The sequence below is a fragment of the Salvelinus alpinus genome, chromosome 1 (assembly GCF_045679555.1).
Source record: "Salvelinus alpinus chromosome 1, SLU_Salpinus.1, whole genome shotgun sequence".
NCBI lineage: Eukaryota > Metazoa > Chordata > Actinopteri > Salmoniformes > Salmonidae > Salvelinus > Salvelinus alpinus.
In genome coordinates, this window is record NC_092086.1 from 105,176,222 (window position 1) to 105,202,043 (window position 25,822).

At 42.9% G+C, this 25,822-nt stretch overlaps 1 protein-coding gene across 2 annotated transcripts; it reads right to left on the reverse strand.

Annotated features, from left to right (window-relative positions):
* Nucleotides 1-1,626: 1,626 nt before the first annotated feature.
* Nucleotides 1,627-16,110, reverse strand: LOC139537610 (zinc finger protein 70-like). Of its 2 annotated transcripts, XM_071339131.1 has the most exons (3): nucleotides 15,847-16,110; nucleotides 10,966-11,223; nucleotides 1,627-7,828 (listed from the first exon to the last, which is right to left on the reverse strand). In XM_071339131.1, exons 1-3 carry the CDS (start codon nucleotides 16,016-16,018, stop codon nucleotides 6,888-6,890), a joined length of 1,371 nt encoding a protein of 456 aa, XP_071195232.1. In that variant the 5' UTR covers nucleotides 16,019-16,110; the 3' UTR covers nucleotides 1,627-6,887. The 2 variants fall into 2 exon arrangements, with proteins under 2 accessions (XP_071195232.1, XP_071195240.1); XM_071339139.1 differs by lacking the exon at nucleotides 10,966-11,223.
* Between the last annotated feature and the right edge of the window lie 9,712 nt (nucleotides 16,111-25,822).

Sequence of the window (25,822 nt, forward strand, 5' to 3'; positions counted from 1 at the left end):
TGATATTGGATGTGATTTAGTGAGTGTGTACGATGTCTGTATAAGAGTAATACTAATGTATCCCGTCCAAATAAATAATAACTCCGCCAATTTGCATGGTTGAGCGTCTGTGTGTGTGTAATATGTAGTGCGTATAGCCTTAATATTCATGATGATAATTGTAATCCATATCGTATCACTGTCACAGTTGCATCATAATTACCTTTAACATCATTGAAAAACACATCCCAGCATTTCCATAGAAATTGACATTTCACATGATCATGAAAGACACCTTTCATTACTCTACAGCATGTATAAGTCCATATGTGTACGGGAGCATGTAATTGAGTATGTGTGTGTTCATATCCACTTCATAGTGTTCAGATATTTTTACAGTTCCCATACTTTCTTTTTTCGTAACCTGAAGTCCCTGTAGAATTTAGTACAGCCATGGTGTTATGGAGCTGTCTCGGGAATAGCTGTCCATCTATAGTTTGTCCACAATTAGAAAGGCACGCTTACCCTTCTCCGTCTGTTGCCTTTTTACCGGATACGGTCTCTTACGACGTTCATTTATCTCCCTTGGAAATTGGTAATTGAGACCAAATTTGGTCCGGTTAAGCTCCCTTCCCCTACTTTTGATCAGCTCCTTTTGTTGGTATTGTTCAAATTTTGCAATGATCGGTCGGGGACCCTTGGTCTTGTCACTCCGAGCTCCAAGTCTGAGTACTCGGTGGAAAGCCACCTTGTTTACAGTCTCTATAGGAAGTTTCAAGGCGGATTGCAAGAATTCTCTGATCGCGCCCTCTGAGTTTTTGGATGCGTCCTCAGGAATCCCAGAAAAAAATTGATTTTCACGCATGCTACGACTTTGTTTGTCTAGTAGTGACTCCTTCATCACCCTGTTTTCCCTGAGTAGACAATCCATGTTGGAATCGTGGATTTTTACCTTGGCTGTGAGTGCCTTGTTCTCTCCTTGGAGTGAGAATTTCACTCTGGCTAAACTCCAAACTCCCCCTCAGCCCTGCTATACATATGCAAAAATTGTGTAGATTGAGGAAAACAACTATTTAATACATTTTAGAATGAAGCTGTACGTAACGTAACAAAATGTGGAAAAAGTCAAGGGGTCTGAATACTTTCTGAATTTCACTGTATGTAATCAAAACAAGCACAAATGCTTCAATTCATGAAGGTCATTTTAACTGACTGATATTATCTCATAGAACAAAACATTTAAGATCGAAGCCTGTGTTACCCTCTGACCTTATTTTCGGTGTGTATCCCAAAACTCTATTCTTTCCCCATTCATTTCCCCTATAGGAATGGCTGAACAAACCACAGTCAACTCATTTCCTGTTTTTAGGACTACAAGCTGGTGAGCTCTAGTGGGGAAGTTTTTTTGTTGCTATAAAGTCATCATAGATTTTGAATTTTGTACGTATAAACTTACCAATAGTTGGGTTTCTGGATTTAAGGCTGTTGCTTGGCAGGACCTGTGAGGGCAATCATATTCAACTGTAACCAGGTTTCCATTCAAAATGTAAAATCAGTCAAATTCATTTTGCGAGGAATGGAGTTAGAAATGCTTTTATGCGCAAATATTGATATTATAATAATCAGAGTTAAATGCGATGCAAACCATTAAACTGTATTTATTTTATTTTATTCGGTATATGTGAATTTAACAAGATATTTTCATGTGCACTGTCATCACATACAGCCTTTTATGCACAAGTCAATTTGATGGGAACACATCTGGTGGGGAAACACACACTGTTTTAAGCAGAAAATCTGTTGCCAATAGGATGGAAACCTAGCTTGTGTAACACTTTTGTGGAGGAGAAATAATTTAAGTATACCATCTAGTGTTCAAACATGGTTTTACAACAACATTGGTGAGGATAGGTTGTCTGTAACAGTCCCACTGATCACTAGAACATTGATCTGATGTGACAGTATTGTTTTCCTTCAGAAACAGACATTCAGAAATAAAATGTTCCCACACATAGGTCTACTTAATCAATGACAGAGTTTGTTTGCAAGGAGACCAACAAGCTCCTATTGAAATCATCAAGAATAAAAAAAAAAATGCAAATCTAACAAATTAACATTATATTTCACTGTAACCTAGTGATACATGAAGGGATGCGTTCAAGTCTTTTCATAGCATTGTATTAGAACAGCTCTCTTAAATCAATGCAGAAATGAGGGGCCTTAGTTACAGTCTGCAAAACATCATACATTCTATAGTCCTCTAGTCTTACAATTCTATGTAGAATTAGTAGCACTGAAGAGAAGGTTGTTTCTGTATGATATGTCGGATTAAGGAATAAAGACAGACACCAATGTTAAGTTCAATAGCCTTGTTAAGCATTGTACAAGTCCCTACGCGTGGAGTCTGGGGAACAGTCCAACTAGTCGATTACCTATCAACTAGACTCCGTAACAAAGGTATGTCTATCTTCCTCTTTCCAAAAGCTAGGTGCTTTGAGAACAGAAGGCTCTGTCTTTTCCCTCGTGGGCTCCTTCCACTCCAAGGCTATCTCTGATAAGCTACCCAGGAAAATGATAAATACAGGCTAAGGAGATCTTATATATTCTGTTCTATGAGATAATCAGCTAATGTCACTTTTTGTGAATTTTCAAGCACTTACCAAGCAATCGAAAAGTATTCAGACCCCTTGACTTTTTCCACATTTTGTTATGTTACAGTCTTATTCTAAAATTAAATTGTTTCCCTCCCTCAATCTACCCCACAATGACAAGACAAAAACAGGTTTAGAAATTTTCGCAAATTTATTAAAAAGAAAAAACGCAAATATCAAATTTACACAACTGTGCAGATCCTATACTCAACTTTGTTGAAGCACCTTTGGCAGCGATTACAGCCTTGAGTCTTCTTGGTATGATACCACAAGCTTGGCACACCTGTATTTGGAAAGTTTCTCCCATCCTTCTCTGCAGATCCTCTTAAGCTCTGTCAGTTGGATGGGGAGCGTCGCTGCACAACTACTTTCAGGTCTCTTCAGAGATGTTCGGTCGGGTTCAAGTCCGGGCTCTAGCTGGGACACTCAAAGACATTCAAGGACTTGTCCCAAAGCCACTCCTGCGTTGTCTTGGCTGTGTGTGTTGGGTCGTTTTCCTGTTGGAAGGTGAACCTTCACCCCAGTCTGAGGTCCTGAGCGCTCAGGAGAATGTTTTCATCAAGGATCTCTCAGTACTTTGCTCTGTTCATCTTTCTCTCAATCTTGACTAGTCTCCTAGTCCGTGCCACTGAAAAACATCCCCACGGCATGATTCTTCCACCATCATGCTTCACCGTAGGGATGGTGCCAGGTTTCCTCCAGACGTGACACTTGGCATTCAGGCCAAAGAGTTCAATCTTGGTTTCATCAGACCAGAGAATCTTGTTTCTCATGCTCTGAGTCTTTTTAGGTGCCTTTTGGCAAACTCCAAGCGAGCTGTCATGCACCTTTTAGTGAGGAGTGGTTTCTGTCTGGCCACTCTACCATAAAGGCCTGATTGGTGGAGTGCGGCAGAGACGGTTGTCCTTCTGGAAGGTTCTCCCATCTCCACAGAGGAACCCTGGAGCTCTGTCAGAGTGACCATCGGGTTCTTGGTCCCTTCCCTGACCAAGGCCCTTCTCCCCCGATTGCTCAGTTTAGCCAGGTGGCCAGCTCTAGGAAGAGTCTTGGTGGTTCAAAACTTCTTCCATTTAAGAATGATGGAAGCCACATTGTCTTTGGGGACCTTCAATGCTGCATACATTTTTTTATACCATTCTCCAGATATGTGCCTCAACACAATCCTGTCTCAGAGCTCTACGGACAATTCCCTCGACCTCATGGCTTGGTTTTTGCTGACATACACTGTCAACTGTGGGACCTTATATAGACAGGTGTGTGCCTTTCCAAATCATGTCCAATCAACTGAGTTTACCACAGGTGGACTCCAAGTTGTAGAAACATTAAGGATGATCAATGGAAACAGGATGCACCTGAGCTGAATTTCGAGTCTCATAGCAAAGGGTCTGAATACTTATGTAAATCTGTTTTTAATTTTTAATACATTTGCAAACATTTCTAAAAACCTGTTTTTGTTTTGTCATTATGGGGTGTTGTGTGTAGATTGATATTTTTTTCATCCATTTTAGAATAAGGCTGTAACATAACAAAATGTGGAAAAAGGAAAGGGGTCTGAATACTTTCTGAATGCACTGTATTAACCATTTCTGAGACTCACTAAGCTAATTCCTTTGATAAAGCAGTAGCAATACAAGTAATACAAATATATATTCATAAACATATCCCTCTAATGCTTAGGGAAGATCTCATGTAAAGTGATATTGAAGTGTTGTGGTTTCAGGTTCACCTATCTCAACTAAAGCTTGTTCTTTTAGGGTGTTGCAATAGGCCACCAAGTGCTAACAGTTAGTATCTAGATAATGTATGTGAAATGCTTGATAGTGTATGTAATATAAACAGAGGTCTACTTTTTGGGGACCTGAATATTGACTGTTTCCATCAAGCTGTCCGCTCAAGAGGAAGCTTCTCACTGTAACCAGTGCCTGTAATCTGGTTCAGGTTATTAATCAACCTACCAGGGTGTTTACACTACAGGAACTAAACTCCGCAAAAAAAGAAACGTCCCTTTTTCAGGACCCTGTCTTTCAAAGATAATTAGTAAAAATCCAAATAACTTCACAGATCTTCATTGTAAAGGGTTTAAACACTGTTTCCCATGCTTGTTCAATGAACCATAAACAATTAATGAACATGCACTTGTGGAACGGTCGTTAAGACAGTAACAGCTTACAGACGGTAGGCAATTAAGGTCACAGTTATGAAAAGGTAGGACACAATAGAGGCCTTTCTACTGACTCTGAAAAACACCAAAAGAAAGATGCCCAGGGTCCCTCAGTGGGTTAACATCTCACTGCAAGTACTGGCAAATCTGGTGCAGTCCATGAGGAGATGATGCACTGCAGTACTTAATGCAGATGGTGGCCAGACCAGATACTGACTTTTGATTTTGACCCCCCCTTTGTTCAGGGACACATTATTGCATTTCTGTTAGTCACATGTCAGTGGAACTTATTCAGTTTGTCTCAGTTGTTGAATCTTATCTTCATACAAATATTTACATGTTAAGTTTGCTGAAAATAAACGCAGTTCACAGTGAGAGGACGTTTCTTTTTTTGATGAGTTTATATAATCCACATGTAGTTATCACATTTTTACTAATACTGTAGAACTTTGTTCTAAAACTTTATCCGTACCCATTGAATGCAGTGATCTCAATATAGTGGCTATATCCAGGAAAGACAAGATTCCAAAAGCTGGGCCTAAAATAGTGTATAAGAGATCATACAAAATATTTAGCTGTGACTTATGTAGAAGTAAAAAATATTTGTTGGTCTGATGTGATTAATAAGGAGCATCCAGACGCTGCACTTGATGAATTTATGAAATTGCTTCTTCCAATTATTGATAAACATGCCACCTGTTAAGAAACTGACTGTTAAGGATTTGATGAGGAATTGAAGAACGATGGTTGAACGAGATGGGGCAAAAGGAGTGGTTAATAAGTCTGGCTGCACATCTCTTATTGAGATTTGAGAAATGATGTGACTAAACTTAAAAGAAACTTATGAAGACAAGGTCAGTGATAAAAATAATGATGGAAAATAACTTGAGTACTTTAAATTAAATTATGGGCAGGAAGACATTCAACTCCATCTTCCATAAAATCAGATGGCTTATTCAACACAAAACCATTTAATGTTGCCAATTATTTTAATAATTACTTAATTGGCAAAGTGGGCAAACCTAGGCTGTAAATGCCAACCACGAACAGTTGAAAGAAAATAATGACAGAAAAGCATTGTAAGTTTGAATTTTGTAAAGTTAGTGTGGAAGAGGCGGAACAATTGTTATCGATCAATAATGACAAACCTCCTGGCATTGACAACTTAGATGGAAAGCTGACCTGCCACTGTCATTAAACAAATCCTGTGTCCATGTCTGCTGATGATTCAACCCTATACGGGCCAGCAACCACAGCTAGTGAAATCACTGCAACCCTAAACAAAGAGTTGGTCAGTTTTAGAATGGGACGCCAGTAATAAACTGGTCCTGAAAATCTCAAACTAACAGCATTGTATTTGGTACAAATCATTCCGTAAGTTCTAGACCTCAGCTGAAACTGGTAATGAATGGTTTGGCTGTTGAGCAGACTAAATTATTTGGTATTATCTTAATATTGTAAATTGTCATGGTCAAAACATATTGATTCAATGGTTGTAAAGATGGGGAGAGGTCTCTCCGTGATAAAAAGATCCTCTGCTTTTTGACACCGCCATCCCCTAAGCAATAATATGCATGCTAGTCTCTCTTGGCTAAGTGTTGAGGAAAAACTGACTGCATCGCTTCTCGTTTTTATAAACAAACACCAATGTGTTCGAAATTACAAATTGTTTGCATAATCAACTTACACACAGCACTTACCCCACCAGACATATTTTCACAGTCCCCAGGTCCAGAACAAATTCAAGGAAACTTACAGTATTATACAGAGCCATGATTGCATGGAACTCCCTTCCATCTCATATAGGGCAAGTGAACAGCAAACCTGGTTTCAAAAAACAAAGCAACACCTCACGGCACAACGCCTCTCCCCCATGTGACCTACTTGTTGCGTGTATGTACTGACATGTATGTGGAACTGAGTGCACACACACACACACACACACACACACACACACACACACACACACGTTCATTTTTAAGTGTAAAGTTTTTTGTCTGTAATGTCTTTTTCGTTATGTGTTGGACCCCAGTAAGACTAGCTGTCGCCATTGGCGTCGGCGAATGGCGATCCTAATAAAAAAAGGCATCTTTCTTCTACCTCCCTCGGGTGTGAGTTCTGAGGTGTCCCTTGATATGGCTGGACTGACTGAATCCTTTCCCACAGACAGGACAGGAGTAGGGTTTCTCCCCCGTGTGGACCCTCAGGTGGGTCTTCAGATGGGCAGACCGGTTGAAGCGTTTAGCACACACGTGGCAACGGTACGGTCTCTCTCCAGTGTGAATGCGTTGGTGCTCCCTGAACCTGCCTGAGTAGCTGAAACTCTTGCCACACACACCACAGTGGAAGGGCTTCTCCTTATTGTGAGAACACAGGTGGACCTTGAGGTAACTGGTAGAGGTGAATGACTTCCAACAGACTGTGCAGAGGATTTGCCTGTGACTAGTGTCACCACTGTGTGGTACTGTGTGGGATAGCATGTGTGCCTCCAGTTGGGAAAGCTCACAGAACACGGCACCACACTGAGTACATGAGTGTGTCTGGGTGTCCTCTGGTCTCCTTTCTGGATCTCTCGAAACATCAGTAACACTGTCAGTGTTCTCACTCTGTGTTCTAGAACAGTCTGGATTTACTGCAGAGAGGGGCTGAGACTGAGGGGAGTCACTGGTTGGTTCTGATAGTGATACTCCATAGCCTTCGCCATCAGGTTCTGTTTTGATCTGTCCAGTTGTGTTGGTCAGTAGAGAGTACTTCTCTCTGTTCTCCACAGTTTGGGGAAGATGTGTGGGCTGAGGTGGATCCTGATCACAGTCACTTTTCACACAGGGAGGAATGGTTATGGAGTCTTCTTTGGTATCACCCTCCGGCCCTTGAATCTCCTCTACCTCCCGACGAGTCCTGAGTTCACCCTGTTCCTGTTTAATCTGTGTGGGCTCTGTGTCCTCCTGCCCCAGACTGGGGCTCCACTCCTGCTCACAGCGCTGTTGCCCAGGGGGAGTTTGCTGCTCTGAGACCCAAGAGAGAATGGGCTGAGGAGCTGTGGGAAAGAAGACAATTTACATCAATGAAAGTAATGACAGCTGTTGACGCTTGATTGGCAAGACCACCATTGAGTTAGCTAGCTTGTTCTGGGAATGACATACCTATGTCTCTGGCTGAATCCCATATCACCCCTTCCCCTTCCCCATCCATCCATTTGCGCATTCACACGTGCCTCTGCCATACACACAAGTGTACCAAAGCTGAGGGAGTGAAATTTATGGAGGGTGTAGTGCAGCGTTTCCCAAACTAGAGGTCGCGAAAGAAACTGACAAGTTGAAATACTATCAAAAGTACTGTCAGACTGATTTGTAATAGACTGTCATATCCCCAATTTAAAAAGGTAAACATTGGCCGTTGATTACATCACTCTCTTTTTTTTATACATTGTGTGGTCGCGGAAAAGTGTTGATCAAAATGGGGTCGCAGGCCAAAAAAGTTTGGGAACCTCTGGTGTAGGAGCTAATTAGACCCTCCGATAACCACCTGGATCAAGCCACCGCACTGCATTATTTGAGTGGGTTGTACCAGCGCATAGGCGGCCAGTGAGTTTGAAGTTAAGGGAAGCTAATTGTCACCATTAAAAATGCGCCTTTTATAATAATGCATTCCATACATCATCGCATTTGCAAACTTATGTTAGTTTGCCTGCTATTCCTAATGTGATGAAAAGATTGGATAGCCATAATTTTGGCTCATAATATAACTCAAACACAAAAAAAAGCATGGCTGACCGCGTAGAGTAGGGCACCATCGGAGAGCATTGGCCATATCCCCGATGAGCGCACACATTCACTCTATCATTGTTGGGTCAGTGCCACTTGAATGTTTATTTTTGGACAATCATTTTCTGCTGTTAGCAGAGTAGGCTACCCTGAACCTTTTGTTGTATAAAATAATATTCTGCTAATGTCTCCAGTCATATAAAGCGTAGTAGAATGGCATGAAATTTGTTTATAAAAATGCCAGATTTTTCCAGTTGAAAGGAGAAGAAACGTATCTGATATAGCTTATTGTAACGGCAGTCTAAGTCATCCTCCTCCTCAGACGAGGAGAGGCGAGAAGGATCTGAGGACCAATGTGCAGCGTGGTAATTTTCCATGATTTAATTAACACAAAACAAGACACTATACAAAATGACAAAACAAACTAACCGTCACAGACCCGTGTGGCACCAACACTGACACAGGAACAATCACCCACAAACAAACAGTGAGAACAGCCTACCTTAATATGGTTCTCAATCAGAGGAAACGTCAAACACCTGCCCCTAATTGAGAACCATATCAGGCAACACATTTAACCCAACATAGAAACACATAACATAGAATGCCCACCCCAACTCACGCCCTGACCAACTAAACCCATACAAAAACAAGGAAAACAGGTCAGGAACGTGACAGAACCCCCCCCCCCCCCCCCTCAAGGTGCGAAGTCCGGGCGCACCCCTAAAACTCAAGGGGAGGGTCTGGGTGGGCATCTGTCCGCAGTGGCGGCTCCGGCGCAGGACGAGGACACCACTCCACCATTGTCTTTGTCCCCCTCCTTAGCGTCCCTTGAGTGGCGACCCTCGCCCCCGACCCTGGTCCAGGAACCTTCACCAAGGCCCCTCCTAAATAGAGGAGATAACTCAGGACAGAGAGGTAGCCCAGGACAGAGGGGTAGCTCAGGACAGAGGGGTAGCTCAGGACAGAGGGGTAGCTCAGGACAGAGGGGTAGCTCAGGACAGAGGGGTAGCTCAGGACAGAGGGGTAGCTCAGGACAGAGGGGTAGCTCAGGACAGAGGGGCAACTCCGGACTGAAGGGCAGCTCCGGACAGAGAGGCAGCTCTGGACTGAATGGTTTCTCCGGACTAGATGCAGCTCCGGACTATATGGCAGCTCATGACTGGAGGGCAGCTCATGACTGGAGGGCAGCTCATGACTGGAGGGCAGCTCATGACTGGAGGGCAGCTCATGACTGGAGGGCAGCTCCTGACTGGAGGGCGGCTCTGATAGCTCCTGACTGGCTGGCGGCTCTGGCAGCTCCTGACTGGCTGGCGGCTCTGGCAGCTCCTGACTGGCTGGCGGCTCTGGCGGCTCGGGACAGACGGGCGGCTCTAATGGCTCGGGACAGACGGATGGCTCAGATGGCGCTGGGCAGACGGATGGCTCAGACGGCGCTGGGCAGACGGATGGCTCAGATGATGCTGGGCAGACGGATGGCTCAGATGACGCTGGGCAGACGGATGGCTCAGATGACGCTGGGCAGGCAGGCAGTGCAGGCGGCGTTGGGCAGACGGCCGACTCTGACCTGCTGAGGCGCACAGTAAGCCTGGTGCGTGGTGCCGGAACTGGTGGTACCGGACTGGAGACACGCACCTCAAGGCTAGTGCGGGGAGCAGGAACAGGGCACACTGGACTCTCGAGGCGCACTATAGGCCTGGTGCGTGGTACCGGCACTGGTGGTACCGGGCTGAGGGCACGCACCTCAGGGCGAGTGCGGGGAGAAGGAACAGTGTGTACAGGGCTCTGGAGACGCACAGGAGGCTTGGTGCGTTTTGCCGGAACTGGAGGTACTGGGCTGGAGACACGCACCACAGGGAGAGTGCGTGGAGGAGGAACAGGGCTCTGGAGACGCACTGGAAGCCTGGTGCGTGGTGTAGGCACTGGTGGTACTGGGCTGGGGCGGGAAGGTGGCGCCGGATATACCGGACCGTACTGGCTCCCTTGAGCACTGAGCCTGCCCAACCTTACCTGGTTGAATGCTCCCCGTAGCCCGACCAATGCGGGGAGGTGGAATAACCCGCACTGGGCTGTGTAGACGAACCGGGGACACCATGCGTAAGGCTGGTGCCATGTACACCGGCCCGAGGAGACGTACTGGAGGCCAGATAGAGCCGGCTTCATGGCACTTGGCTCAATTTAGCCCGGCCAGTGCGGGGAGGTGGAATAACCCGCACCGGGCTATGCACACGTACAGGAGACACCGTGCGCTCTTCCGCATAACACGGTGTCTGCCCGTACTCCCGCTCTTCACGGTAAGCATGGGAAGTGGGCGCAGGTTTCCTACCTGCCTTCGCCACACTACCCTTTAGCCCCCCCCCCCCAAGAATTTTTTGGGATTTCTTCTCGGGTTTCCGTGCTAGCCGCGTACCTTCATAACGCCGGTTCCTCTCTCCGGTTGCCTCTGCTCTCCTAGCTGCCTCCAGCTGTTCACGAGAGCGGCGACATTCTCCAACCTTAGCCCAGGGTCCTTCTCCGTTCATAATTTGCTCCCATGACCATTCCTCCTGGTACCGCTGCTGCTGTCGCTGCTGCCCGTTGCCACGCTGCTTGGTCCGGGTTTGGTGGGTGGTTCTGTAACGGCAGTCTAAGTCGTCCTCCTCCTCAGACGAGGAGAGGCGAGAAGGATCTGAGGACCAATGTGCAGCGTGGTAATTTTCCATGATTTAATTAACACAAAACAAGACACTATACAAAATGACAAAACAAACTAACCGTCACAGTCCCGTGTGGCACCAACACTGACACAGGAAACAGGAACAATCACCCACAAACAAACAGTGAGAACAGCCTACCTTAATATGGTTCTCAATCAGAGGAAACGTCAAACACCTGCCCCTAATTGAGAACCATATCAGGAAACACATTTAACCCAACATAGAAACACATAACATAGAATGCCCACCCCAACTCACGCCCTGACCAACTAAACCCATACAAAAACAAGGAAAACAGGTCAGGAACGTGACACTTATAGACAATCCAATAATGTAGGCTATACTGTTCGCTCAATTAAGTTGAACATTTTTATGACTAAAATACAGTCTTTTCATGATCTTCTCTTTACAGCAATAGCCATTTGCTTTCCAAACTGTTTTCCCAGGATTGTAGGGTTGTCCCCGACTTAAAAAAAAAAATCTTTGCCAACCGAGAGTTCTGTTCTTCAACCAATCGATTGTTCAGATTTTTTTTTATCACATGCACGTGACCAATAGGGCCTGACCTATAGCATATCATAATCACATCAATAAATTGGTTATAACAAACTCTGAACACCGTAACACATCACAGCAAAATGGATGCAGAGGAGGTGACAAACTCGAAACGGGGGAATGTTTACTGGTTGCTAAGGAGGAAAAGGGGAAGTCATATGTGTGGAATAAATTTGAGTAGTTGTGGAAAATACTGGAGATCAATAAAAATAAGGTAAGGAGCAAGTGCTGTGTGCATATGTGTCAAACAGGTGCTGTTAGATTACAATGTAATTTTTCTGACCGTTTGGAAACAATGAAAACAACAGTAAATAAATTCGAAGAGTACCAGAGAGTATGTAAAAAAAAAATACTGTTTAAGCCTTTATTACAGCAAAGACTAAAACGAGTCGCATGCATTCGTGAATGCAGTTGTCGAAATGGAGCGGTTTATTTATTGTTTATGCTAATTATTCAAGGGACGCTATATTTTGTTTTAAAGCAAAAATGCTTGATTGCATTTAAAATCATGAATGACTCGTATGCTGTGTAATGACATTAACTAATTAATGATTGCTTGATACAGTACCCTATATACAGTGCATTCGGAAAGTATTCAGACCATGACTTTTTCCACATTTTGTTACTTTACAGCCTAAATCTAAAATGTATTAAATTGTATTTTTCCTCAATTTAGACACAATAGCCCATAATGACAAAGCAAAAACAGGCTTTACATTTTTTTTTTTACCCTATTTACTTAAGTATTCAGACCCTTTGCTATGAGACTCAACATTTAGCTCAGGTGCATCCTGTTTCCATTTATCATCCTTGAGATGTTTCTACAACTTGCTTGGAGTCCACCTGTGGTAAATTCAATTGATTGGACATGATTTGGAAAGGCACACACCTGTCTATATATGGTTCCACAGTTGACAGTGCATGTCAGAGCAAAAACCAAGCCATGAGGTCGAAGGAATTGTCCTTAGAGCTCTGAGACAGGATTGTGTCAAGGCACAGATATGGGGAAGGACACCAAAACATTTCAGCAGAATTGAAGGTGCCCAAGAACACCATCAAGACTCTTCCTAGAGCTGGCTGCCCAGCCAATCTGAGCAATCAGGGGAGAAAGACCTTGGTCAGGGAGGTGACCAAGAACACAATGGTCACTCTGACAGAGCTCCAGAGTTCCTCTGTGGGGATGGGAGACCCTTCTAGAAGGACAACCATCACTGCAGCACTCCACCAATCAGGCATTTATGGTAGTGGCCAGACGAAAGCCACTCCTCACTAAAAGGCACATGAGAGCCCGCTTGGGGTTTGCCAAAAGGCACCTAAAGACTCTCAGACCATGAGAAACAAGATTCTGTGGTCTGATGTAGACAAAATTGAACTATTTGGCCTGAATGCCAAACGTCATGTCTGGAGGAAACCTGGCACCATCCCTACGGAGCAGAGTACATAGAGATCCTTGATGAAAACCTGCACCAGAGCATGCAGGACCTCAAACCGGGGTGAAGGTTCACCTTCAAACATGACAATGATCCTAAGCACACAGCCAAGACAACGCATGAGTGGCTTCGTGACAAGTCTCTGAATGTCCTTGAGCAGCCAGAGCCCAGACGCGGTCAAACATCTCTGGAGAGACTTGAAACTAGCTGTGCATCGACGCTCTCCATCCAACCTGACAGAACTTGAGGGTCTGCAGAAAATAATGGGAGAAACTCCCCAAAAACAGGTGTGCCAAGCTTGTAGCGTCATACCCAAGAAGACTGAAGGCTGTAATCGCTGCCAAAGGGTCTGAATACTTATGTAAATGTGATATTTCCATTTTTTTTGTGCAAACATTTCTAAAAACCTGTTTTTGCTTTGTCATTATGGGGTATTGTGTGTAGATTGATGAGAAAAAAACTATTTAATCACTTTCAGAATAAGGCTGTAACATAACAAAAATGTGAAAAAAGTCAAGGGGTCTGAATACTTTCCAAATGCACTATATCTTGTTAAACGACAGGGGGATTTACTCATTTGAATTTCATGCATGTTTTATTATTTTAAAAGTGGAACAGGAATTCCATCATTCAAGTCACAAGTGTGTCCTGAAGTTGATGGGTTTATTGTAGTGATGTGGGGGTTAGTTCATAACCAGCAGTCCATGCTGTTATATCCACGGTGTAGGCGGGTTTAGGGTCCTGCAATATTGTGTGGATGAAGGACGGGCTGGTTGAATGAAGAGAAAACAATACATTATTTTTTTTATTTTTTTACAATTTATTCTTGTACATTGAAGTTTTTCTTTCATTCTTTTTAGGCTTTCTGGCATTAGTACGTGAGCCTATAAGCTTCTGCGCAAATTAGCCTACACGCAAATCGCCAAATGTTTTTTGTGAAGGGGCAGAAAAGTTAGTTGATATACACGGAGGCTAAAAAAACAATGTCTGAGTTTAATTCAATAAGAGAAAAGCTATAAAATGAAGAGTTGAAAATAATGAGAAGGCAGGGCAAGAAAAGTAATGAAAGATTTGGTGAAGTGGTAACAGAGGTTGATAGCAGTGCTGGCTATCTTATGTGTGATGATTGTGAAGCGCTATAAAAAATGTGAAGTCACAAGACGAGGACATCAAACAGGCCTATGGCACATCAAGGGAACTGTAGCCTACTGTTCAGATGTTTTAAATGGAAACTGAAATCTGGACACTGACTGTTGATCTAACCTTTCACATAGCCTTAATATTAACTCCTGCGGAATTAAGCATTAATTGCAGTAAAATTATACACCAAATGTGAAATGACTCAGGAACAGGAGTGGAGAAATATGATTTATTTCTTTCAGCATCTTGAGAGAATGTAAATGCACAGTTAGGGATGTCTGTAGAGGTGCTATCTTTATCAGCATCATGAAAGCTGATATTTCAACCACATAAAACATGCATCCAAGCCAAACTGAAATTTTATTAGAAACATGTGGTGTCATTTTCATAGCTTTCCATTTCCTTACAACCGTAAAACTGATGTCATTTTAGTAATGTTACAAAACCTGTCCCGTTTTTTGTTGAGTTATTGCATTTTCTCACCGGTGCCTAAACGTCTTTGCTCCACAAAAGAAGCAGAGATTAAAGAGAACTTTACCGACGTCAACTAGATTGAAGCATTAAATCTATCACTTGATGACATTCTGGTGAGCAAGGGTTTATTTAGTCTTATAGGGCAACATATAATGACAGAAGAGAAGCCGCATGTATCTAATTACAGACAGATCACTAACACATCAAGAACTTGGGACTATAAGGTTATATCTGCAAGATGATGATTCTGAGATAATTGGCTTTAAAAGTTCCAAACCCTCATTGGTTTAAATGGTGTCGGCTATTTTTATATTTTATTATTTTAAGCTTATCAACATGGATTGGGGTATTTAGAGTACTATATAGGTAGAGACCATTGAACAGAACAAGGCTATGTCAACTAATTTTTGACAAAAATGCAGAAAGAACTTTGTCCCAAACTCTCGAAATAGCCTACCAAAATGTTGGAAATTGTAAGAAGAAACATATCTAAATTAGGCCCAAGAAATCCTGCACCCCGTCAACAAATTGTTCCGCTGTCTCCAACTTACCATATTCGGAGAATGATTTTGTACCCTATTTGCAGATAATCGTTTATAAAAACTCAAAAAGCAGTATTAGCAGTATGCAAATCAGGGAGCCAAATAAACGGCTCTTTCACCGACGCGATTCCCAACGTTCACCAAAAAGAGCCGTTCACTAGTGGGAACTCCGCTATTTCGCGCTGATGAAAGATAAGAGCCATATGTATCGAAAGCAATGATTATTGACGTTTCTAAACGTTAAAACACAGCGTCGGGATTGTAGTTCACGTGAGGTAGTCGTGGGGGAAGCTAATGGCTGAAACTATAGAAGGCAGAATGCTACGTTTGAGAGCTAGGCATCCACCGTCTTTCTGCCCCACAGAGTCAACTATTGTAGAAAACAATGTAACTTTTCCAGCTATTTAGCTAATTCGTGTAAATGAGAAGTACAGTAATCTAGCTAACTACATACCCGGTAGGACCGGTGTGATCAAGTGTTGTTTCAGGTATTGGTTCTCTCTCTTTGTCCGGGCTATTTCTTCCTGATACTCGGAAATCGTGTCTCCGACCACTCCAAGTATCTCCTCGGCAGCTTGCATCAAACGCTCAGTTAGATACACATTCAGATATTGTAATTTAGTCATCGTTGGACGATTATAAGGGGCAAAATATCTTTCCCGAAATACACGCAGCTAGCTAGGGCTTGTTGTCAAACGTGAACGCTGTGCGCACGGAAGTGACGTCGGCACTCTAGTCACATTCACCATAGGAACGTCAAATTAATTGTTCGTCTCTGTCACAGTGAACAGACACAATCACACAGGAAGAATGGGACAGATTGATTATCTTCTTGGGCAGCTGCTGAATTTTCCTGTATGTGGTTACTGATAGGGGACACACACATTCCTAAGGAGTTTCTCTCTCTGAATACAATCAGTAAAGCATTCATTATTACAGTTAGTGCTTTGCAGTATAATGAGGTTTTTTATTTATTTTTTATTAATGGATACTTAATTTATTCAAAATAACCATTACTAGTATTGATTAATCATATCAATAGGAATGTTTTGATAACAATGCACTACTGACCATTACCTCATCCATGCAACGTTTTGCTGACACTAATTACAGTCTAATGCACAGTTTACATCGTGACGCATTTCATTACACTGTTTGTCATTATCACGGAGTCTTAGCCGCCGTTAGTGTGCTACTGCAGCCTGCATTCGGGGCGTTCCCATTGGTTCCTTCATGAACACCCCCCTCGAGCAACCCATTGGTTACAGCATGAACGCCCCCCATCTCGAGCAGAACATTTCATCAGAGTTTGATACCGTACTATCTTTGTCTTCATACTTGTGACACTTTTGAATGTGGGTCCTTCGCTCCTACCTGCCAAACACCTGTCCTCGCGTCATTAACAGAACTGCGGGAAAACAGTGCCCGACAGGCGGGGACAAAGGACACTATCATGTACAGCTGGTTAGCTATCTACTGTTGTCGCCCCTGACCCTTCTTCCGTGGGGTTTATTGGCGGCTAGCATCCAATGTTATTGTGCATTAATGCCACCTACTGTACTGGATCGCTCGTGCCTTCCGCCTGTCCTAGCTTAAAATGTACCAATAGAAGTATAACGAGGGGTTTCTGCAGATGCCACAATTGCACCCTTCTCTGCCCCGCTACTGAACGGACAACTGTAGTGTTTGTAACGCAAGGTGGAGGAGAGCCTGTCTCATAAGAGACCAGATTTATTTCGGGAGGCTGCAAAGCAGCTAGCTAGCTAAAAGCAATTTAATCAATTTTAGAATAAGGCTGTAACGTAACAAAATTTTGAAAAAGTCAAGGGGTCTTGTGAACGCTGCGTGTAACACATCCGGTGTCAGGATAAATAAAATGCAAGGTCTGCTAACTTTCTTTAATTATGTTTAATTACCGCAAACAATGAATGGCAAATGCAATTTTCGTATATACGGGTTCGCTGTTTCACCGCGCAGGATGAACTGGCACGAAGTACGTAAACAGCTGTTCTTATACCGTGATGACGTCGTTTCAACGTGTCTGTTGGCCTATCACAGTAGAGGCTGGGCCTGGTTTAGACTCTGCCCCCCTTTGCTGGCCCCTTGGCGCGTTCCTTTGTCCACCTCTGGTTGCTGGGTAGATTAGCTCCGTCTTGGGTCTGTCGATTCTACACTAAAACAGTTCCTAATATGGTATTGTCCAGTATTCTAAACTCTTGGTTGGTCTAGAGAGCTGCACCCTTCCCCTCTCCAGACTGTCCACAACTTTTATGGCCTGTGTTGGTCATTCCTTACACCTACACACACTATACAGAGGGGGGTGTGCGTGCATGTGTGTAACAAAACAATATTCCTCTTCAACCAATATGCTAACAGGCTATTATGCATAAACATAAATCCTAACAGTCTGAATATTTTCCGAATGCACAGTAGCTAGCTTAAAGCTAGGCTGAAGATACTGTATCTTCAACCAAGCCTAGCTTTTAGCTAGCTAGCTGCTCTACATTGCAAGCTAGCTTGACTTGCTATAAAGTTTGAGGAACAAGTAATTCAATATTATCCACTGAAAAAATATGTATCCTGTATTGAATAATATTTGTATATTTAATGAGACAGGCTCTCCTGCATCGTGCATTACAAACACTGCACTTGTCCATTCAGTAGTGGGGCAAGACTCCGTGAAGACGACATATGGCGTAATGAAATGTCTTGATGTAAACAAGACATAACAGAAACAGATGCACTTACTCTACCTGCCAGCCATCAAGTGTACTGCAGGCAATATAACAGTCATGACCTTAGAGTGAACATATTGCCTATCATTGACTTCTCTGAACAGGATCTAATAATGATAGGTTTTGAAAGCAACATTAAAATGTTAGGTGTTCATTTTCCAATCATCTTAGCGTTTCATTATTTGATCCAATGACTATACTGCATGTGTGTGTGTGTACAGTACCAGTCAAAAGTTTGGACACCTTCACAATTAAGAGTTTCTTTATTTTTAATATTTTCTACATTGTAGAATAATAGTGAAGACCTAAAAACTATGACATAACACATATGGAATCAAGTAGTAACAAAAAAAAGTGTTAAACAAATCAAAATATATTTTATAACTGAGACTCTTAAAAGTAGCCACCCTTTGCCTTGATGACAGCTGTGCACACTCTTGGCATTAGCTCACCAGTCAACCTACTGTGTACTGAACATTCATATTGCAATGTACAGCCTTACATAACACCACAACCCCGAAGACCTCCACATTGAAGCTCGCTCAGAACAAGCTGCAGAAGTCAAGATTAATTTGGTTAAGTAGAAAATGCTGTATCCCACATCCTACACATTTTACTGTTCCAGGGTATCTGTAGTAGGATTTGGTTTGTTAGGTTGATGTGAGGACTGCTAATAGTGTTTGCTGTATTAATGATTCTGATGTGCCGCTTGAAACATGAAATCCGTTAAGTCATGCAACGAACACAGTGCCTAAATGATGGTCCAAATGCAAATCCTCAGCCCAGCTACTGTACAAGGGGTACCAGTACTGAGTCGATGTGCAGGGGTACGAGGTAATTGAAGTAGATATGTACATATAGGTTGGGGTGAAGTCACTAGGCAACAGGATATATAATAGACAGTAGCAGCAGCTTATGTGATGTAGAATCAAATGTATTTATATAGCCCTTCGTACATCAGCTGATATCTCAAAGTGCTGTACAGAAACCCAGCCTAAAACCCCAAACAGCAAGCAATGCAGGTGTAGAAGCACGGTGGCTAGGAAAAACTCCCAAGAAAGGCCAAACCCTAGGAAGAAACCTAGAGAGGAACCAGGCTATGATGGGTGGCCAGTCCTCTTCTGGCTGTGCCGGGTGGAGATAACAGAACATGGCCAAGATGTTCAAATGTTCATAAATGACCAGCATGGTCAAATAATAATAATCACAGTAGTTGTCGAGAGTGCAGCAAGTCAGCACCTCAGGAGTAAATGTCAGTTGGCTTTTCATAGCCGATCATTAAGAGTATCTCTACCGCTCCTGCGGTCTCTAGAGAGTTGAAAACAGCAGGTCTGGGACAGGTAGCACGTCCGGTGAACAGGTCAGGGTTCCATAGCCGCAGGCAGAACAGTTGAAACTGGAGCAGCAGCACGGCCAGGTGGACTGGGGACAGCAAGGAGTCATCATGCCAGGTAGTCCTGAGGTATGGTCCTAGGGCTCAGGTCCTCCGAGAGAAAGAAAGAGAATTAGAGAGAGCATACTTAAATTCACACAGGACACCGGATAAGACAGGAGAAGTACTCCAGATATAACAAACTGACCCTAGCCCCCCGAAACAAACTACTGCAGCATAAATACTGGAGGCTGAGACAGGAGGGGTCAGGAGACACTGTGGCCCCATCCGATGATACCCCCGGACAGGGCCAAACAGGAAGGATATAACCCCACCCACTTTGTCAAAGCACAGCCCCCACACCACTAGAGGGATATCTTCAACCACCAACTTACCATCCTGAGACAAGGCCGAGTATAGCCCACAAAGATATCTGCCACGGCACAACCAAGGGGGGGGCGCCAACCCAGACAGGAAGATCACGTCAGTGACTCAACCCACTCAATTGACGCACCCCTCCTAGGGACGGCATGAAAGTGTGTGTGTGTGTGGCAAATGTGTGCCTGTGTGAACATGTTATTTGTGTCTGTGTGTTGGAGTGTCAGTGTAAGTATGTGTATGGGTAGAGTCCAGTGTGTGTGCATAGAGTCGAAAAGAGTAAAAGGGTCCAAGAGGATAGTCCGGGTAGCTATTTAGTTAACTATTTAGCAGTCTTATAGTCTTACAATTTTTAGGGCCTTCCTCTGACACCACCTGGTATAGAGGTCCTGGATGGCAGGGAGTTCGACCTGGGCCATACACACTACCCTCTGTAGCGCCTTGCGGACAGACGCAGAGCAGTTGCCATACCAAGCCGTGATGCAGCCAGTCCAGATGCACTCAATGGTTCTGCTGTTGAACTTTTTAAGGATCTGAGGGCCCATGCCAAATCTTTTCAGCCTCCTGAGGGGGAAGAGGCGTTGTCGTGCCCTCTTCACGACTGTTGGTGTCTTTGGAGCATGATAGGTCCTTAGCGATGTGGACACCGAGGAACTTGAAGCTCTCGACCCGCTACAGTACAGCCCCGTCGATGTGAATGTGGGTGTGTTCGGCCAGGGTCTTTCACTGGGATTCTGGAGACGGTTGTAAACACAACATGAACCCTAGCTGCAGCCACCTCTTCCAGTCAGCCACCTTGTCCAGTTCAGCTTGAGTTAGTGGTTTATTGAAAATATTGAAAAGTGGATTATAAAATTAAGTCTTGACATTCAACATTCATTAATTGGAGAGGGGTGAAATTTCACCAGCCCCATCCTTCAGCTGTTTACCTAAAATAATGTTGTGGACTGTGATGTCATTGTCAGAAGTCACACTGGTGTGTTCTTCCTTTCCCACAAAGCTTTGAAAATAAGCAATGCGAGTTTATAGCCTCATGCAGATTTAAAGCAGCCTACTGTTTTAAACAATTGAGATTCAGTAGATGTACTGTTAATAAATGGTTTACAGAACTAAAACAAACTTAGAAGGTTGACATTTTTTAAGAAAGAGACAATATTTTACTATAAAATAAGAGGGTGAAGCCATGAAGATAATATTTCATTATTAATCCTCTCTGCATCTTCTTGATGTCATCCTTCCTGTTCTCCAATTAAAGTATCGGTCTCTTCTTTCAGTGTCTTTCCCAGACCTTTTTAGAATATTTTGCACTTGAGGTTTCTATGACAATCAATGCAAAGTTATTGCGAACAAGAGATTAAAGCATTTTTATATGATTTGATTATTTATAATAAATCAACACATTCATTTTTATGCAAATCAAATGTTGTAAAAGTGGGCAAGACATTTCTTTAATAATTAGCACTTGTTTTTATGTTTCTATGACAATCAATGCAAAAGTTATTGCGAACAAGAGATTTAACAGTGAATGTCAGATATAAAAACATACTTTACCTCGGTGCTGAGCACTCGCTCAAATGTGGATTGTGGAATCTATTTAACACACCGATCTTATTCAACACAGCGCTACAGGTTGGCTAATGCCCTGCGTCCTTCACTACACGACTTTCAAAATCCTAACATTGCTGAGGCTCTCACATTAAACAACCATCTTTACTGTAGTTTTTTTGTAATGGATGTTACTGTTTCATCAGGGAGCCACAAAGATGAAGAAAACAAATGTCGTCGCTGAATTCACGTTATGTTTTCTATTTCATGCAGCCACAGAATAGAAAAAAAGCAACATTTCACATTGTTTAAAGTTGAGTTATCATTCACGCAAAGTATCAGGGGGTGTACAATGAAAATGGGTGTGTAAGTATGCCTCCAAGATAATATGGTAAAGTTGGCCTCATGTATACGTCCTCGAACAAATAAATAACACCAAGGACATAAATCCATCATATTAACAGTTAAAATTGAAATACAAAAATAATTACATTACATTTTTTTCCTAACGATGTACACAACCTACTCCACATTTCTGAAGTGAAATAAAAATCTAAGAACATTTTCCAAATTAATACAAAATAAAAAACAAAGATATCTTGATTGCATACTGTATGTCTTCACACTCCATAGTTCAGAGGTGGGACCACAGGTCTCCGAGTGGTGTGGTGGAAAAACGTTTCAGGGGCACGTAGTTTTTCCTGATCTGGTAACCTAACCAGGTACAACTCTGGATCTTTTACGGTATGACGTGATTCATCTGTGGTAAAAAGGTTTAAAATGGGCTGTGATGGGACCAGAGTTTTTCTAATCAGGTCACATGGTTTAAAAAAAACTCCTTGATGAAAACCCTGTCAAACTGCAGCAACCTGGTACTTGTCAATATTAATTATACAGGACTAGTGGTGTTTCCTATACACAGAAAATAACATGATTGGACAATAAAACACAGCGCTTGCTTTATGCAGTTTTGCATCATGTAGTCCTGCCCTATGCAACTGTAGGTCTAATTAAAAATATACTCATGTACACATGTATTGTGTTTATTGCTACATTTCAGTTCATCATTTGGATTGAAAAAGTATTGGTAGCCAAGTCAGCCCAAGTTTGAATATAAAGCACATTTGATCCCATTCACATTTTCACAAACAAATGGGCTATAAATACACAACATTACCGCTTCACCCTGGCCAGAATGCATAGTAGGCTAGACTATACAGCTGCTGTTATTAGTAGCCTACAGTTGATCAAAATATAGTCTAGTTTCCATGCAATACAGCATCCCAGCAAACAGGGGATGTCCTGAGGACATTCAACGACATTCCCGTTAAGTCTCTTAATTAAGGGTTTTGGCGTAACATTATTCCACTGACGTTATGATAAAGTTCTAAGAACGTTGCGTGATGGACCCAAGGGAATGTCCTTTCGGGGACCTTTCTCTATTTCCCTGTTTGTTCTCAGGACATCACTGAGGACCATGTCAGAACCTTTTAAAGAGGTTCTCAGGACTTTAATTTTACTAGTCCTTTGGACGTCGTGAGATGGTCCCAAGGGAACGTTCTCAGGGGGACCTTTTTTATCGTTTAGATTTTGTCCATTCTGGTCTGACTGTTGACGTTAACATCAAAGCCAGGGTGGACTGACCAAACTTAAACAACTTCTCAATGTCCATGGATGTCCGTTGTCGGTTGGTGAGATGCTGGTTACAGTAAATGGAAAGAGAGGGGGCTCATTGATAGGTGTCAGTAAGAGCTGGCATTACCAGGAGATTGAGAGAGAGAGAGGCAGTGAGAGAGAGGAAGGTGTTGTCCAGACTGACAGTTTCAACACTTGGTTTGATCACCAGACAGGAAGACAAAGAAAACCATTAAGAGCTGAACATAACAGTATGCCAGTGGAAGGGAGTAGCAGGTGCAGGTGACCCAACTGTGTTTTTTGTCTTCTATGATTTCCCAGTGTAGCCAATTCAGTTGCAGTAATTCCTTTACTGATTTCTTTTGGTAATTCTAAGCTTTAATCACTTAATAATTCATAAACCAAATTAATGTCAGTAAAATCACTATAACTAATTGGTAGGTCTACCATTACTTGTTACTTCTGTAAACATTTATTATCTTCCACCCTCATGAGGGAGAGAAATTAGAAAATATAAAGATACAGTGTGTGGGTTTTTGTAATGGCAAAATTTCTTAAACTTACAGAAGGTAAACCATTTATCCAAAACTAAATATAAGTGTTTGCAGGGGTCTTCACGTCAACATTATTTTGATGTATTTCTGATACCTTAAGACTTTTTCTTGTAGATGTTTTCTAAGACCCCTTTCCCATCTCTTATCCAGAAATCAAAGTCGTTACTTATGCCAAATTCTTAAAATGGAAAAATGCATCTATGCCTTCATTGCCCCAAAATATAGACTTCAATTTCATTTGACACCCAATTTGATATACTCCTATGACCTTCAAATGTTGGTGCCCATGGGTCCTTTTCAATGGATATGCCCCTAACCAATAGCAGTGAAATGAGATTAAATCTAGTCATGATCAGTTTAATATATTTTCATTAATTAGCCTAAGTGAAATAGATTGGCTTGATAGCAGCAGTCATTGACCTTGTTGGTTGGCTAGCAAGAAAATCTTGATGTTACACATTGTTCATTTTTTGACGTTACACAGCATTCACTTTTGGGAAAACTGGTCCAGCCACTTCAAATCAAACCAAATTGTATTGGTCACATACATATTTAGCAGATGTTATTGCGGGTGTAGCGAAATACACCCACAATAGTTAGCCAAGATGGCGTAGCAGTAGGACGTGTGTGTTTGTCTTTGTCTAATCCCTTGTAAATAGCCAGGCTTTTTCCTATATATATCTTAATCTCACTTTCTATCTATGAACTAAATATACTTTCCTGCAACCCGCCTCACCCAATGTGGTAGAGATCTGCTATTTTTATTCCTTATAACTGGAACTTCCATTTGGAGCTAGCCAGCTAACTAGCTACTAGTCTTTGTTAGCCACGGCTAGCAGTCTTCACCTTTTTCTCGGTCACCAGCCAGCCTTAGCTCAGACAACACCTGCCAGTCTGCAAAGCGCGATATCAACCCAGAGCATATCGGACTGCTTATCTCTACCATATCACCGGATTCCTGCCGCTCTGGATCATTACACTGGCTCATCGCAGCTAGCTAGCTGCAAACGAGTGGCTACTGTTAGCTAACACCTCTGTCCCGAAGCAAGCACCAGCTAATCTTGAGCTAGCCTGGAGCTAGGCCCATATACCAGCTAATTCTAGGGCTACAATACTTCCTTTGCCAATTGGCCTGGACCCTTTATTGTCGACACGGAGCCTCGTCGATCCATCACGACTGGACTGCCGATGTGATCGCCCGATGTGGTCTCAACAGGCTATTCTGTTACGATGTCTCCGCAGAACCATCACTAGCCCCGGCCCGCTAGCTTTTCTGAACGCTGTGTCCCCTGCTCACCTAGCGTAGTAGTGACTACCAAAAGGCACCCTGACTCACCTATTGCTGCTCTTTTGACCCTATGATCACTCGGCTACACTGCTGATGCCCCCTGGACTATTTCAATAACACGGTACCTCATTTTTACCTGTCGGTCCCAGGCTCGAACTCAGGTCCTGTATGTATCTAACTGACCCTCTCTGCCCATTCATCGCCATTTACCCATTTTTGTCATAGCTCTCCTGATCAACACCTGTGATTGCGTTATGCCTCTCTCTAATGCCAATATGCCTTGTCTACTGTTGTCTTGGCTATTTCTTGTTTTAATTCACTGTAGAGCACTCAGTCCCGCCCAAAATGCCTTAAATAGCTCTTTTGTCCCACCCCACACACATGCGGAGACCTCACCTGGCTTAACTGGTGCCTCAAGAGACGAAACCTCTCTCATCGTCACTCAATGCCTAGGTTTACCTCCACTGTACTCACATCCTACCATACCCTTCTGTACATTATGCCTTGAATCTATTCTTCCACGCCCAGAAATCTGCTCCTTTTATTCTCTGTCCCTAATGCACTAGACGACCAGTTCTTATAGTCTTTAGCAGTACCCTTATCCTACTCCTCCTCTGTTCATCTGGTGATATAAAGGTTAACCCAGGCCCTGTAGCACCCAGTTCTACTCCTATTCCCCAGGCCCTATCATTTGTTGAGTTCTGTAAGTTTGTTTTATTCACTGCTTTAGCACACTCTGCCAAACCTGATGTCCTAGCCGTGTCTGAATCCTGGCTTAGGAAGGCCACCAAAAATTCTGAATTTTCCTTACCTAACTACAACATTTTCCGCCAAGATAGAACTGCCAAAGGGGGTGGAGTTGCAATCTACGGCAGAGAACCTGCAGAGTTCTGTCATGTTATCCAGGTCTGTGCCCAAACAGT

Coding starts and splice junctions, on each gene's coding strand:
- LOC139537610 (XM_071339131.1), bottom strand. CDS start 16,018: ATGACTAAATTACAATATCTGAATGTGTATCTAACTGAGCGTTTGATG. Junction 11,224..15,846: donor GATCACACCGGTCCTACCGG/GTATGTAGTTAG, acceptor ATTGGTCCTCAG/ATCCTTCTCGCCTCTCCTCG. Junction 7,829..10,965: donor GAGGAACCGGCGTTATGAAG/GTACGCGGCTAG, acceptor TCTTTCCCACAG/CTCCTCAGCCCATTCTCTCT.